Here is a 14,091-nt window from a genome sequence, read left to right as displayed (position 1 = left end):
TGACGTACGGACATCACATGACCCGGGACGCAGGTCCCGGTCAAGTGACGTCACACAACTAGGCCCGATGCCTGTATGGAGCGTGGAGAAGCAAGTAACTTTGTTTGTTATGTTCCCTTACCTCTTCCAGGCCTCCGATCATTATACTCAGGGGTCTGAAAAGACCCCCGAGTATAATAATAGTGCTTGTGGGGCCCGCAGCATCACTTACCGATTCTGGCCCCTGCCAGGATCAGTAAGCAAATAGGGCCCGTTACCGGCCTATTAAGAAAAAAAAAAAAAAACGCAGGGGTAGCGGCTGTCGCCGGGCCCCTAATGTCCCGGGCCCTGTGGCAGCTTCTACCCCGGTAGTTACGCCACTGCTGCAAAATTATCTATTTTATAAGTAAATACATTAAATAAAAAACGAATTAACAGAAAGGACTAAAGATAGGAAGACAAAAACAGAACTCACAACTGCTGGGGCTTAGCAAGTCTGCCATGAATACACTGGACTGCTTGGACCATGCCATTTCCTTATGCTAAAATAGAAAGTTATGAATGTTTAACATACAAATATATATAATTATTGCATACAGATAAAAGCAACACATACATAATAGAAGTAAATGCATCTCCATACAATGAGCACTTTTAAGAAATTCATTACACAACAACTATACTAGATGACAAATAACAGTGGTGAGTTGTACATTACTTAAAAGTGACCGTCTGATAGAGCAAGCTGAAAGTGTATTACAATATCCAGACTGATCCACAGTCAATAATAGGCGATCCAAGCAATAAGACCCCCCGCATCAGCAGTAGACAGGTGGAAGAGCATTGGGAGATGGATTTGTCAAACTAGATAATCCTAATTAAAGCCGTTCTTACAAATATGCTGCTGCATAGACAACACTTAGGGCAAGGTGTCACTGTCTAGTACCCAGCACGTGCCAGGACCATCTTTCTAAACTAAGCTAAAGGACCAGACGTGGAGATCTAAGATAACACATCCTAGACATGTTTTACTAGAAGTAGTTAGAATATGCAGCCAAGAAGACAAAGAGACACCGAATTACCTACAGCATTAGGGTAGACCAGTTCAGGAAATATGGTCCCATGTGTAGCCAAGTCTCGAAGGAACAGTCCACCCAGCTGCACCAATAAAAGAGATGAATCTCTTCGAGGTGAAGACTCCACTCTGACCGCCATGCCTTCAATAGTAAACATAAAAAAGGTCAAAGCAATTCTGCATATTACATATAAAATATGGGATGCAAGTGCAATATTTAACCCTTCAGCGACCTCTGACGAACATATACATCAAATACACATAGAGTGGAAGGAGTGGCCATACAACTGACACCAGCTTGCCACAAATGGGATTGGAGATAACTGGAGGTCTGACATAGGGTTTAGTGAGCAGAGCAATTGCTGCTCACTTGCATACAAGATAGACGTACTGGTGGAGTATTGGTGGTAACTGCACCTCAGTTGGCATGAATTTAAGTAGTTGTCCCATTATGGACACTTCTCTCTTATCCACAGAACAGAGAATAAGTGTCCGATCGTTGTGGGCTCAATTACCATGTCCTCCAGTGATCCGGAGTGTCGAGGACTAAAATTTCCCCTTTAGTCTGCCTTGGGAATGAAGTGCCAGTGCACTTGACTGGCCAGTCATCCATTCACTTCTATGGGACTGTGTATGCTGCCAGAGATTATAGTCTCAGCAGCCCCAGAGAAGTGAATAAAGCGCCGGTCACACAAGCTCAAATCACAAGGAGAACTTAGGGAGACTTTCAGTCCTGATCACTGAAAGAACCTGTGATCAGGCCCCAGCGATTGGATACTTATTCCCTGTCCTGTGATAGGGGATAAATGTCCTTAATGGAACAACACCTTTAAAGGGATCCTATCATTCAAACGCATTTTTTTCTGACTAAGACAGCCATAGAACTACAGGAGAGTACTGTGCATGCTCGCGTAAGCAACCACAAAAAATGGCCGCCCGCATGTGAAGTTGGCTCTGTCCAAGGCCCGCTGGCAGAGCCGACTTGCGTATGCGTTGAATTTTGCCCCATTGTGCGCTGGAAGAAGAAGGTGAAGAGGCCGTTGCTGACAAACATGGAGGTGGCGCTGGAGAGAGTTCTCTCGCAGCATTGGGGACACCCCCAGGGCTAAGAGAGACCTCATTTGCATACCGACAAAAACTGGGATTTCAGGCGAACGGCAGCACGGAGAAGACAACGAAAGGTAGGAGAAGAATAGCCTTTCTTAAGGCTATTCCGACGTCTTTGTCAGAAAAAAATGCATATGAATGATAGGATCCCTTTAAAGGAGTTTACCAGGTCCCAGAGCAGATCATAAATCTGCTCTGTTTCTGGGATCATTTGGAAGAGCCACATACCTGAGAATTCTAGTTGCATAAAGGAGGCCTCCGAGGCCTGGGAGCTGTTTTTCTCTTTGTGCAGAAGTGTGATGGTTCCACCCTCCAAGCGGAAGTTGAGTTTTACAAACACGTGATCCCTTTTTGTAAATGTATTTAGATTTGCAGCATCAGAAGTGGGATCGAAAAACTCCTCAGTTCCTAGAAACAACAAATAACAATTTTGTTTTGTAAATCAAGAAATTTGCATTGGTGTTTCTGATTTCCCTGAATCCTATCCTGCCTGATATGTTATTACACTAGGTCTCAAAAGCTCAGACCTCCCCAACCATAAAGTGATGGCAGATCCCCTTTAAATGGGCCTTCAAAAAACCATCGAGAGGTTAAAACGATGATATAAGAGACCTGGCACACACCTAAAATGTCCTCTGGATTCCAAGACTTCTGTTCCTGGCGCTGTTCTTGTGTTAACCGCTCTAAATCCTCTCTTGCTTCTTGGGGATTGCCATACCAACCTCCCCAGCCTGGGAACCAGGACTGGAGATACTGCAGCATGCCACTGCCCTGGCTGCCTGTAGGGCTCGGCACTGGAGAGCCACTAGCGGGGTCTGACATAGGTTCTCGCACACTCTGTACAAAGACAAAGAAGTTTAGCAGTGGCACTGAAATTGGAAATTTTCACAGAACAACTCATACAATCTCTTCCATTAAGAAAAGCTTGTTAAGCAGGGTTCACAATAGCGTCGGTGTTCGACAGCTAGTGTCCGATGCTAATGTCCGTGCAAAATCTTGCGTGGACATTAGCATTGCACACTAGCCGTGTCCGTTACATTTTGCATTATTTTAAATGGGACATCATGCAGTGTCCTTTACTGTCCGTGTCTGTCCTTAAAGGGGTTGTCCCGTCAAAAGGATCCTATCTATAATGCTTGTTAATGTGAATGTAAGACTTTTCCTAAATACATTGCTTCAGCAAAACTGCTTTGTTTGTCCACTATATTACTTTATTCATTTTTTTGTGGCCACAGCCCTGACCTAGCTGCTCATGAGTCAAGTGATGTATCAGCCTGCTCTCAGGGGGGAGGGAGGAGGGGCTAAGTGCACGGGAGCGAGCCTGGAGGGGGGGGGGGGGGTAGTTTACCCTTTGGGGGGGGAGGGGCCGCCAATACAGGGTTAGACGCCGGCACAGGTGAAGTCAGCAACATCGCTATGCTTCTGCCATGCATGAAGCCAGGAGGGGCGGAGGAGCGGAATAACAGCATCGCTTCTGCCGCTGCTGGCTTCATGCAGGGCAGAAGCATAGCGATGTTGCTGGCTTCACCTGTGCCGGTGTCTAACACTCCCCGGCATCCGCTGTAATAGAGAGGCGGATACTGGGGACTGTTAAGACGCCGGCACAGGTGAAGCCAGCAACATCGCTATGCTTCTGCCCTGCATGAAGCCAGCAGCGGCAGAAGCGATGCTGTTATTCCGCTCCGCGGTCACATATGCAAAGCCAAGCGGCAAGATGCCGCCGGCCCTGCGTGCACGCTCATAGACCAGTCTAGCCTTCACAATGCGAATACAGACCCGACACCCTGTCGGGTCTGTATTTGCATTGTGAAGGCTAGACTGGTCTATGAGCGCGCACGCAGGGCCGGCGGCATCTCGCCGCTTGGCTTTGCATATGTGACCCCGCCCACCAATGACGCAACAAAGCCGGAAGAAACGAAGACAGAAACGAAGACGGGTGAGTGCGCGACGTGGGAATACCCCTTTAAGTGTCCATTTACAAAGATGTCCGATTTCTCAAGCAGACAGCTAAATCCTGGAAAACTGAACAGAGCTTTGACTTTAACCCCATCCAACCACCTTTAGGATGATTTGTAGCGTCAACTGCAAACCAGACATTTTTAACTTCTATTAAAATAATTCTTATACGTTTCTTCTTGTCCGTCTCCCCACAGAAACACGCCATCAGTAACGTCTAACCTCAGCCAGTTCCTGTTCCTTTCTGAATCGGTCGTGTACTTGCTGCCGCAAAATTTTTAACTCTTCAAACGATTGTTCTTCTTCAATCCGATCGAGCTCAGCCTGAAACATAAGCAGATCCAAGGTTGTAAACTATCAAGCAAAATGACAATAGGGAATTACTCTGCTAATATTACATGGTATGTGCTGTACGTGGCTTTAAGTTACACTGACTTCTATAAGGAACAGGGTGGGGGTTCTGCATGCTAAAAAATGCGGTTACCTGCAGACCCCATAGACTATAATGGGATCCACTGGGTGTCCATAGGATTACAGCCAGTGTTATACTTAAACCAGCGAAGAGAAAAGTTCTCTGTGATTTTAGGTGGAATCTGTGAATGAAACCCTCTTGGACTTCAATGGAGAAAGTTGCATTCAGGCACAAGCCACCTCTTAAGAGGAAATGAGTTCATGTAGTTGTGGAGGTCTTGTAGCAGTAACAAAGCAGTTAACATCTGATTTTCTAGCATTCTTGTACCATTATATATTCTAAGGAGTTGTCCATTGAGACGAGTCCCCTTGCTAAGTTTAAAGGGATCCTATCATTGGATACTCCTTTTTTTCTGACTAACACGTAGGAATAGCCTTAAGAAAGGCTATTCTTCTCCTATCTTTAGATGTCTTCTCCACCCGTTGTTTCGGCGGGTTTTCTTTGTTATGCAAGTAAGTTATCTCACAACAGTGGGGAAGGTCCCAAGCGCTCAAACAGCATCTCAACATCCATCTTTTTCTGGAACGGCCATTTTCTTGTGGCCAGGGCATGCGCAGCCACTCTGCCCGAGGCCTAGAAGATTGAAACCCATGATGGAAGAAGACACAGGGAGAGGCCATTCCTGAAGAAGAGGGAGGTGTCGCTAAAGAGTTCTCTTTGCAGCATTGGGGACGCCCCCAGTACTGTTTCAGCACTGGGGCCCGCCCCCTGTGCTGCGAGAGAACTCATTTGCATACCAAAGAAAATCCAGATTTCTTAAGGCTATTCCTACATGTTAGTCAGAAAAAAAGGGTATCCAATGATAGGATCCCTTTAAGCTCCATGGTAGTCAGATTATCCCTGGCATTTGGCTGCAGATTGCTGAGACTAAGTGGCTGATAAGGATTTAACATAACAATGCTTACCTCATGCTCCTCAGATAGCTGTATCCCCTGCAGACGATTATAATGTTTATTGCAGTAAAAAACTGAGTCCCGAGCTCGCTGCAACAAGAACTCCAGGCGTAAACGCTGCCTCTGCTTTTGGATCTCAGACAAGTTTGCGTTCAGTGCAAAAAGCCACCATTCTCTACAGCTGTCAGGGGAATGATCAAAGGTTCACACTAGATAACACACATATTTTTGCTAAATCATAACAAATATGCAAAGGTTTTGCTAAATTAATTGAGATCTGAGAAAATCGCTGCTAAAATACAGTATAAGAATACACCCTATAGTTTTAGTCATATGGCTTCTGTCTGGGGCCAAACTGGTATCTGTTTTGAGACAGACCCAGCAAAGCATTTTGGCTTCCAGTATAAAACAGTCATATATTCAGAGACAAGATTATACATGCAGAAAACACCAGTGTTTCCTACTAATCCCTAAGGGCAGGACTTAAAGGGGTTGTCACTTGATGTAAAGTCAGCAGGACCTTTCTCCCACTCCACATTCATCCTGAGCGCAGCCATGTTGAAAGTGGGTGGGACTGGCAGTGGTTGGCGCTCCCATTCAAGTAGAGCACTTGTCTACCTCCAGCGCTCCAACTGAAGTATATGGGAATGTTGTCTGTCACCAGTCCCATCCGCCTTCAGCCTGGCTGCACTTAGGTTCAATGTGGACTGGGAGAAAGGTCCTGCTGACTTTACATTATGGGAAAACCCTTTAATAATCTCCTACTGTCATGCATTACATACACCAATGTTTGCGATCAGACAAACCCTTTGCACAAAGAAGCAATTGATTTTATTCAATGCATTTGGATTTCATAAGGCTTACTTTTTTAAGACTGGAACCTTCGGTCGCCACTTTCTGTACTTCATCTGTCGTTCTTTTCTATCAAATTCGTCAACAAATTCCATAATTTGCTGATATTGTGCCTGGATGAAAAATAAAGATATCTAGAACAAAACTGTGCTCTGTCTTATAACCATGTTTAATAACGTAAAGGAAGACAAAACCTAGCAATAAGTACAAGTAAATGGGAGAAGTTCATTATGTAAATTCTTGTCGGCCTGTAGCATTCTCCACATCGTTCCTGAAACAGTCCACCTGGAATAAAGGAGGCTTCTGCTCCAGCCAGTTGTCTTACAACTTGCCACAGGATAGTAAAGGGGACCAAGGGCAGGTCTAATCTTACAGAAAAAGCTTCTATTGTTTTTTGTTTCAGGGTTTTTTTTTTATATCAATATGAACTAAGACCGAAGAAAAAAAGAAGGGGATAAAGAGTTGTTCACCGCTCCATGTATGAGACTTGACCAGGTCAAATGTGCAGGCAATTCTATAGGGAAGATAGGAGCCTATTAGCTATCTCTAGCTGATCATCATGATCATGATCTGTGTATACATGTGATCAAAGAAAAGATTACCTGTTTGGAGTCGCACAGATATTAGTTATACACAATCCCAGATAGCCAGTTACTTGCACATCTCTACACAGTGACGCTGGGTTCATACCAGCGCCTGAACTCCGTTTTCAGGTTTCCGTTTTCTGCATGCAAAAGACGGAAACCTGTCATGCTGAGTCAGGCCGTGAGCGCTGCATGTCCGACTCTGTGTCCGGTTTAAAAAAAACGGTTTCGCCGCGGAGAGCATAAAACGCTCACCAGCGCACATGGCCGGAGACTTTCCAAGCCCAATCAAATGAATGGGATTGAAACATGCTGGCAGGTTTCCGTCTCCTGCCATTGTTTTGTGCAAGAAACGGAAACCTGCAGAACGGAGTCCGGGCGCAGATGTGAACGAGCCCTGAGCTATTCCATGATCAGGGCAGTGATATGATCAAGGCTAGACAAGGGCAAACACTATCATCTTACTCATCAGTCCACAGAATAGAATTAAGAATAGAGATGACTCTTATTTTCCTAATGGACAGCAGGTAAGAAACCTATTTGTAATATTCCAAAATGGACAACAATTCCACTGACTTCTACCCAAGATATATTGTCCCCCGCCTTAAAGGGTTTGTCCCATCACAAGGATCCTATCTCTACTGCTTGTTAATGTGGATGTAAGACTTTCCCTAAATACACTGCTTCAGCAACACAGCTTTGTTTGTCCACTATCTTACTTTATTCAATTCTATGTGGCCACAGCCCTGACTTATCTGCTCAAAAGTCAAGTAATGTATCTGCTGCTCTCAGGGGGAGGGAGGAGGGGCTAAGTGCACGGGAGCGAGCCTGTGTATCTAGCTATTCCTGTGTCTACACCACGTGACCTAGCTTCCTGCTCTCAGATAGAGGAGGGGAGCTGCTTTCATTTCTGAACTCGTCTTCTGTTCTCCCAGTTATCAGGCTAGCTAATTCAATTGTGTTCATTATGGCAGAGACAGGCAGTCTCTGTATGTAACACAGAATGGAGTTGCTCCTGCCTGTACTTCATAGTCCAATATTGTGCATATAGTGTTGTTTGAGGACCTTTGATGACATCACAGGCCCTTCAGCCGCCCTATAGGATCATGCTATGTGGTGGGCGGAGCTACACGGTAATTTGGGGCGGAGCTAAAAGGCAGGTTGCCTGTGAAACCCCGCCCACCAAATGACGCAAGAAACCAGAAAGAAAGACAATTTTACAACAGTGAAGACTGGTGAGTATGCGATGTGGGAATACCCCTTTAAAGAATGAAAACATAAGTAATGATAATAGATTAGATGTCCTTTAAGGGATGCAAAATCCACAGCCAAAATCTCCCTTCCATCAGCATAAAGCATTTCTACTCCCTTTCACTTCAATCAGAGGATCAGGCAGGACGCCAGTTTTTCCCATTCGCGCCTTTTTTTCAGCTTGTGGAAATAAAAGAATCCGCCTCTCACTGAAATGAATGGGCAATGGAAAAATTCCATCTTGTGAACGTATCTTAACTCTTTTTATTACATGGGAATACAAGGTTACCTGTGAAAGAGTGAGAGGTATTGTCTTTAAAGATATGTCGCACTCTATTCGTGGCTGCTGTCTTGACCGCAACGGCTCTTTGGAGCAGTTTCTTTTCAGGAGGGCAGAGGTGCACACCGGTTTCAGGATATACTGGTGCTCACGACTCTCCATGCTTTTGTCCATTGCATCCTGCACAGGGCAGACATTGGTACAAAACAAGAGAAGACATTTTTACAGAAGATGTCATGTGTGTCGGGCATTTCCAGGAATTTCACAGTTACAATAAAGTATAAAATTAGGTATCCTTTTTGTTCTCTGTATACCTGCAGCTCCCCAGGAGGTAGGTCACCCAGTAAAGTGCTATTCACATCCCAGTATATGCTGAAATCTTCAATCTCCAGTTGTTTATTACGTATTAATCTCTCTACCTGCAGAACAATTAGAAACATTGCATAGATTTGTGAGTGGACACATATATACACTATAGCACCAAAAACACATAAACAGCCCTTCAACAAGTTGAAAGAGTATTTCCATTTGGACATTTATGGCCATATCCACAGAATATGTCAAATATGTTAATCTGTCCACCAGTGAGAACGGGGGTCGCGCTAACCCATTCTGCAACCACAGAGAAGGGACAGATCCCTAACTGGGTCTCTCCATTCACATGTATGGGAGCTACAGAAATGACAGGCAGCCTTTAGATATAGCCATAAATGTCCACATAAGGGCACCTCTTTACACAACAATCATAATCCATACAATCAAGTTTATGGCTAAGCAATCTACACAGATCTTAATGGCATATAAAATGGATTTTCAACAAACTAGTTTATTAAATTTCTGCCCACCTACAAATGTCAAGGCGCAACACCTTGAACCTGAAATGGTCGCAAAAAAACTCTTCCAAAACTGCAATAAAATCAGTACATGTGGAAGATCATTTGTTTTCAGTTGACTATAATTGTATTGTCCAACCATCTTGCCTATAGAAAGGGCAGAGATGTTCCCACAAGAGACTTAGGGTGAAGAATTTCTTTGCAGGGAACTACAGTGCAGCCCCAGGGAATGTCACTCGCTATAGCTCTCTCCATAGACAGGGGGCTGTGTGGTGAAAATTTAGAAAGGGCAAATTGCTAAACCATCACTGTGGCCTTTTCAATCTAAGGCTTTCCAGAGTTTGGATGTTCATTGGTCATAAAGTGACTGCATATCCTAGAGACACAGCATCATTGTATAAGATGGGTATGTTATATAATGTGCAGTGTGGCAACAATTTAGAAGAGAAGTGTCCAGAGAATCTGCCATGTTTGCAGTGACCTCAGCTGTGGTTGTCACCTCTAACCTTTGTACAGACCTCCTGACGTCAATGAATGTGAATCACCACAGTCATGTACTAAAATCTAATAGAATAGCAGTCCTACACAATAACTAGCAGGACCCTGTAAAAATCACCTGCAGAACCATGTTGTGTATTCCCTTACCGGCTCATGACTGGCGTTTTGCACTGCAACATTTTTTATGCAGACTCCAAATGCAAATGGATGGGAAGGATAAGTTATACCGTCTTCAAATCTCAAATGGACATCCTGAATTTTCAGCTATAATGGTAAAAAGAAACAGCACACATTACTGCAAGTGTCAAATCTCTACACATGGAGGTCAGGTTGTCCATATCAGGTGGGTCAACAAAAGGTATTAAAGTAAATCTGCATCTATTAACATCATGGCAGGTCCGCCATTCTGTGCAGACCAGTTTTAGTTATAGTTGGAGTTTCAAATATCCTGTATAAACATAGACTTACATGTTAATCTTCTGGTACTCTGCAGGAACCTCTATAGGAAACTTGGGAGCTTACTGCAGACATTCAACTAAATGAAGTGCAACCTTGAGCTCCCTCTAGTGGTGGCAGCAGGTACAGAACATTTTCTATTTTAAAGGGGCTCTATCAGCAAAATCATGCTGCTAGAGCCCCACATATGCGTGAATAGCCTTTAAAAAGGCTATTCAGGCACCGTAAATGTTATATTAAACTACCCCCCCGTTTTAAAATAATACCCTAAAAAAGAATGTTATCTACTTACCCATCGTACACGCTGGGCGGGCATTCAGGGTGCGCCGTCTTCTTCATCCACGCCTTTTCTTCCTCCGATGTCCTCCGGTCCCGTCCTCCTCCGGCGCTCGCGAACTGACACTGAAATGGCCTGGGCGCCTGCGCAGTAGCCGTAGTAGAAGCCACATGCTACTGCGCATGCGCCCAGGCCATTTTTTTATATCAGTGTCAGTTCGCAAGCGCCGGAGGAAGACGGGACCGGAGGACATCAGAGGAAGAAGAGGTGTGGATGAAGAAAAAGACACATCCAGCGTGCACGATGCATAAGTAGATATTCTTTTTTAGGGTTTTATTTTAAAATTGGGGGGTAGTTTAATATAACATTTACGGTGCCTGAATAGCCTTTTTAAAGGCTATTCACGCATATGTGAGGCTCTATCAGCATGATTTTGCTGATAGAGCCCCTTTAAAGCACTGAAAATGAAATTTTGGGAAAAACTGATGTGTGTACATGAGGAATAACACTGTTTCTGGACATTATATGACTTGTCTTCTGAATTTTTGATCTCTGTAGCATCTATGTATAAGTATAATTCTCAACTTACCTTTAGCTGGGGGTGAATACAGGTAGTCCTCGACTTACGACGTTGATCCGTTCCTGCGCGGCGTCGTAAACCGAATTTCGACGTAAGTCGGAACCTACCATACCGACGCCGCGTAGGAACGGATCAACCTCCCTCCCCCCCTTTAAAACTTACCGTACGGTGCAGGGTGGGCGGGCGGGCATTCAGGCCTCCTCTTCCTCCGATGTTCCGTCCTCCTCCAGCACTCGCAAGCTGATAATGGCCTGGGCGCATGCGCAGTAGCCGTAATAGAAGCATCATGATACTGCGCATGTGCCCTGGCCATTATCAGCTTGCGAGCGCCGGAGGAGGACGGAACATCGGAGAAAGAGGAGGCCTGAATGCCCGCCCGCCCTGCACCGTACGGTAAGTTTCACATTCTGTTTCAGGCTTTTATTTTACAAGCTCACTTGTAACAGCAAGCTGCCAGCATTGATTTTCCGCAGGCTAGTCCTTGCTAGCTGGGAGTGCTGGCAGTTTTCTGTTACAAGGGAGCTGTCGTAACGACGAAACGTTGTAAGCCGAGACCGTCGGAACCCGAGGACTACCTGTACTATGTATGTCTGGCTTTGTTAGCACATGGAGAAAACAGGAGATTCTGCTCTCCAATTCACACTCTCTCATACAGGAACAGAAGTAATATACACTCACTGGCCACTTTATTAGGTACACCATGCTAGTAACGGGTTGGACCCCCTTTTGCCTTCAGAACTGCCTCAATTCTTCGTGGCATAGATTCAACAAGGTGCTGGAAGCATTCCTCAGAGATTTTGGTCCATATTGACATGATGGCATCACACAGTTGCCGCAGATTTGTCGGCTGCACATCCATGATGCGAATCTCCCGTTCCACCACATCCCAAAGATGCTCTATTGGATTGAGATCTGGTGACTGTGGAGGCCATTGGAGTACAGTGAACTCATTGTCATGTTCAAGAAACCAGTCTGAGATGATTCCAGCTTTATGACATGGCACATTATCCTGCTGAAAGTAGCCATCAGATGTTGGGTACATTGTGGTCATAAAGGGATGGACATGGTCAGCAACAATACTCAGGTAGGCTTTGGTGTTGCAACGATGCTCAATTGGTACCAAGGGGCCCAAAGAGTGCCAAGAAAATATTCCCCACACCATGACACCACCACCACCAGCCTGAACCGTTGATACAAGGCAGGATGGATCCATGCTTTCATGTTGTTGACGCCAAATTCTGACCCTACCATCCGAATGTCGCAGCAGAAATCGAGACTCATCAGACCAGGCAATGTTTTTCCAATCTTCAATTGTCCAATTTCGATGAGCTTGTGCAAATTGTAGCCTCAGTTTCCTGTTCTTAGCTGAAAGGAATGGCACCCGGTGTGGTCTTCTGCTGCTGTAGCCCATCTGCCTCAAAGTTCGACGTACTGTGCGTTCAGAGATGCTCTTCTGGCTACCTTGGTTGTAATGGGTGGCTATTTGAGTCACTGTTGCCTTTCTATCAGCTCGAACCAGTCTGGCCATTCTCCTCTGACCTCTGGCATCAACAACGCATTTCCGCCCACAGAACTGCCGCTCACTGGATGTTTTTTCTTTTTCGGACCATTCTCTGTAAACCCTAGAGATGGTTTTGTGTGAAAATCCCAGTAGATCAGCAGTTTCTGAAATACTCAGACCAGCCCTTCTGGCACCAACAACCATGCCACGTTCAAAGGCACTCAAATCACCTTTCTTCCCCATACTGATGCTCGGTTTGAACTGCAGGAGATTGTCTTGACCATGTCTACATGCCTAAATGCACTGAGTTGCCGCCATGTGATTGGCTGATTAGAAATTAAGTGTTAACGAGCAGTTGGACAGGTGTACCTAATAAAGTGGCCGGTGAGTGTATATTGTAGGACATTACTGATGTAAATAAAGCACTTGAGGAGAGACAGAAAACTAACTGACATCTCCAGCAGGCTCTGTTCTATTTTACTGCAAGGTTTGTTAAAAGTAAGTGACTGTATAACCCTATGGCTAAACAGCAGATCTGGAGTTCAACATAAGAAAAACATACAGTATACAACTGTAGAAAACACAAATCATATTTTTATTTTACTTACTTCAATGTTATCCACAATTCTGGTGACGATAGAAGCAGTGACAGAATACCAATAGGATTCTCCCTTTTGTTCCCTTTCGCTCTGCAGTGAAGTAAATGGAAAATGGAAAATATGGCGCAACATTATAGAAGACACAATCTCGTAAATCTCAAAACTGAGTTAATATAAGAGAATTTATAGAACTCAGTGTTTAATGCACTGTAAGTAATTTAAGCAAAACTAGTATAATTGGGATATAAATACACATGAATTCAGTGTCATCACATCAGCTTGTTCATTGGTAGATACCGCCTGTCCTCTATGTCCCTATGTCAATCACACCTTCAGTAGTCCATGTGTGACACTAGCATGTCACCAAACATCCCCCTTCATCTCCCTGCGCCCGTCTTAGCCAAATGCTGCAAATAAACCGTGTAGAGCAAATTCACCAATGCAAAGACTATCCATCTGCGGTGGAGTCTTGTACGGAGCCTCCAGTGTGAACCTTGCCTAGCAGTACTTGTATGCTCATCCCTGGTGACAGATTCTCTTTAAACAGAGGATGACTGAACATGCATGGTCAACTTTCACCAGAGAATGGCATAGCACCCACATTCTCATAACTGGTGGGGGGCCCAGTAGTTACAACACCAGCTATGACGGCTGCTGACATACCTTCCATTTCTCTTCCAGTGCTTTCAGCAGCGCTTTCTTGTGTGCGCTCTCTAATAACTTTTCCTTCAATTCATCAAAATCTTCTTGTTTGTCAGGTGATCCAACTAGGTGAAGCTTGGAGATCGAAATAACCCACGGATCCAAATGTGGGCGGTAAAAAGGGATCTGGATTCTAATCTTTCCAATAAAACCTAGTAGTAAATAAAGGGGATCACTTACTGAGCAGTGGATACAA

The 14,091-nt window shown here is 44.7% G+C and overlaps 1 protein-coding gene across 1 annotated transcript in view; it reads right to left on the bottom strand.

The window, feature by feature from the left end:
• VPS13D (vacuolar protein sorting 13 homolog D) overlaps positions 1-14,091 on the bottom strand; it is a 177,634-nt gene that overhangs the window by 150,394 nt on the left and 13,149 nt on the right. Inside the window, exons 4-15 of the mRNA XM_075279845.1 lie at positions 13,857-14,047; positions 13,203-13,283; positions 9,928-10,044; positions 8,764-8,868; positions 8,459-8,629; positions 6,347-6,447; positions 5,495-5,663; positions 4,340-4,441; positions 2,785-2,998; positions 2,390-2,569; positions 1,066-1,196; positions 455-521 (exon numbers count right to left, since the gene is read on the bottom strand). Of these exons, the coding sequence (XP_075135946.1) occupies positions 455-521; positions 1,066-1,196; positions 2,390-2,569; positions 2,785-2,998; positions 4,340-4,441; positions 5,495-5,663; positions 6,347-6,447; positions 8,459-8,629; positions 8,764-8,868; positions 9,928-10,044; positions 13,203-13,283; positions 13,857-14,047 (1,629 nt within the window). The remainder of the gene's footprint in view (positions 1-454; positions 522-1,065; positions 1,197-2,389; positions 2,570-2,784; positions 2,999-4,339; positions 4,442-5,494; positions 5,664-6,346; positions 6,448-8,458; positions 8,630-8,763; positions 8,869-9,927; positions 10,045-13,202; positions 13,284-13,856; positions 14,048-14,091) is intronic.

The sequence above is a fragment of the Leptodactylus fuscus genome, chromosome 6 (genome assembly GCF_031893055.1).
Source record: "Leptodactylus fuscus isolate aLepFus1 chromosome 6, aLepFus1.hap2, whole genome shotgun sequence".
NCBI classification, from domain to species: domain Eukaryota; kingdom Metazoa; phylum Chordata; class Amphibia; order Anura; family Leptodactylidae; genus Leptodactylus; species Leptodactylus fuscus.
Note: the sequence above shows the minus strand (reverse complement) of the source record. Positions and strands in the feature narration are given on the sequence as shown.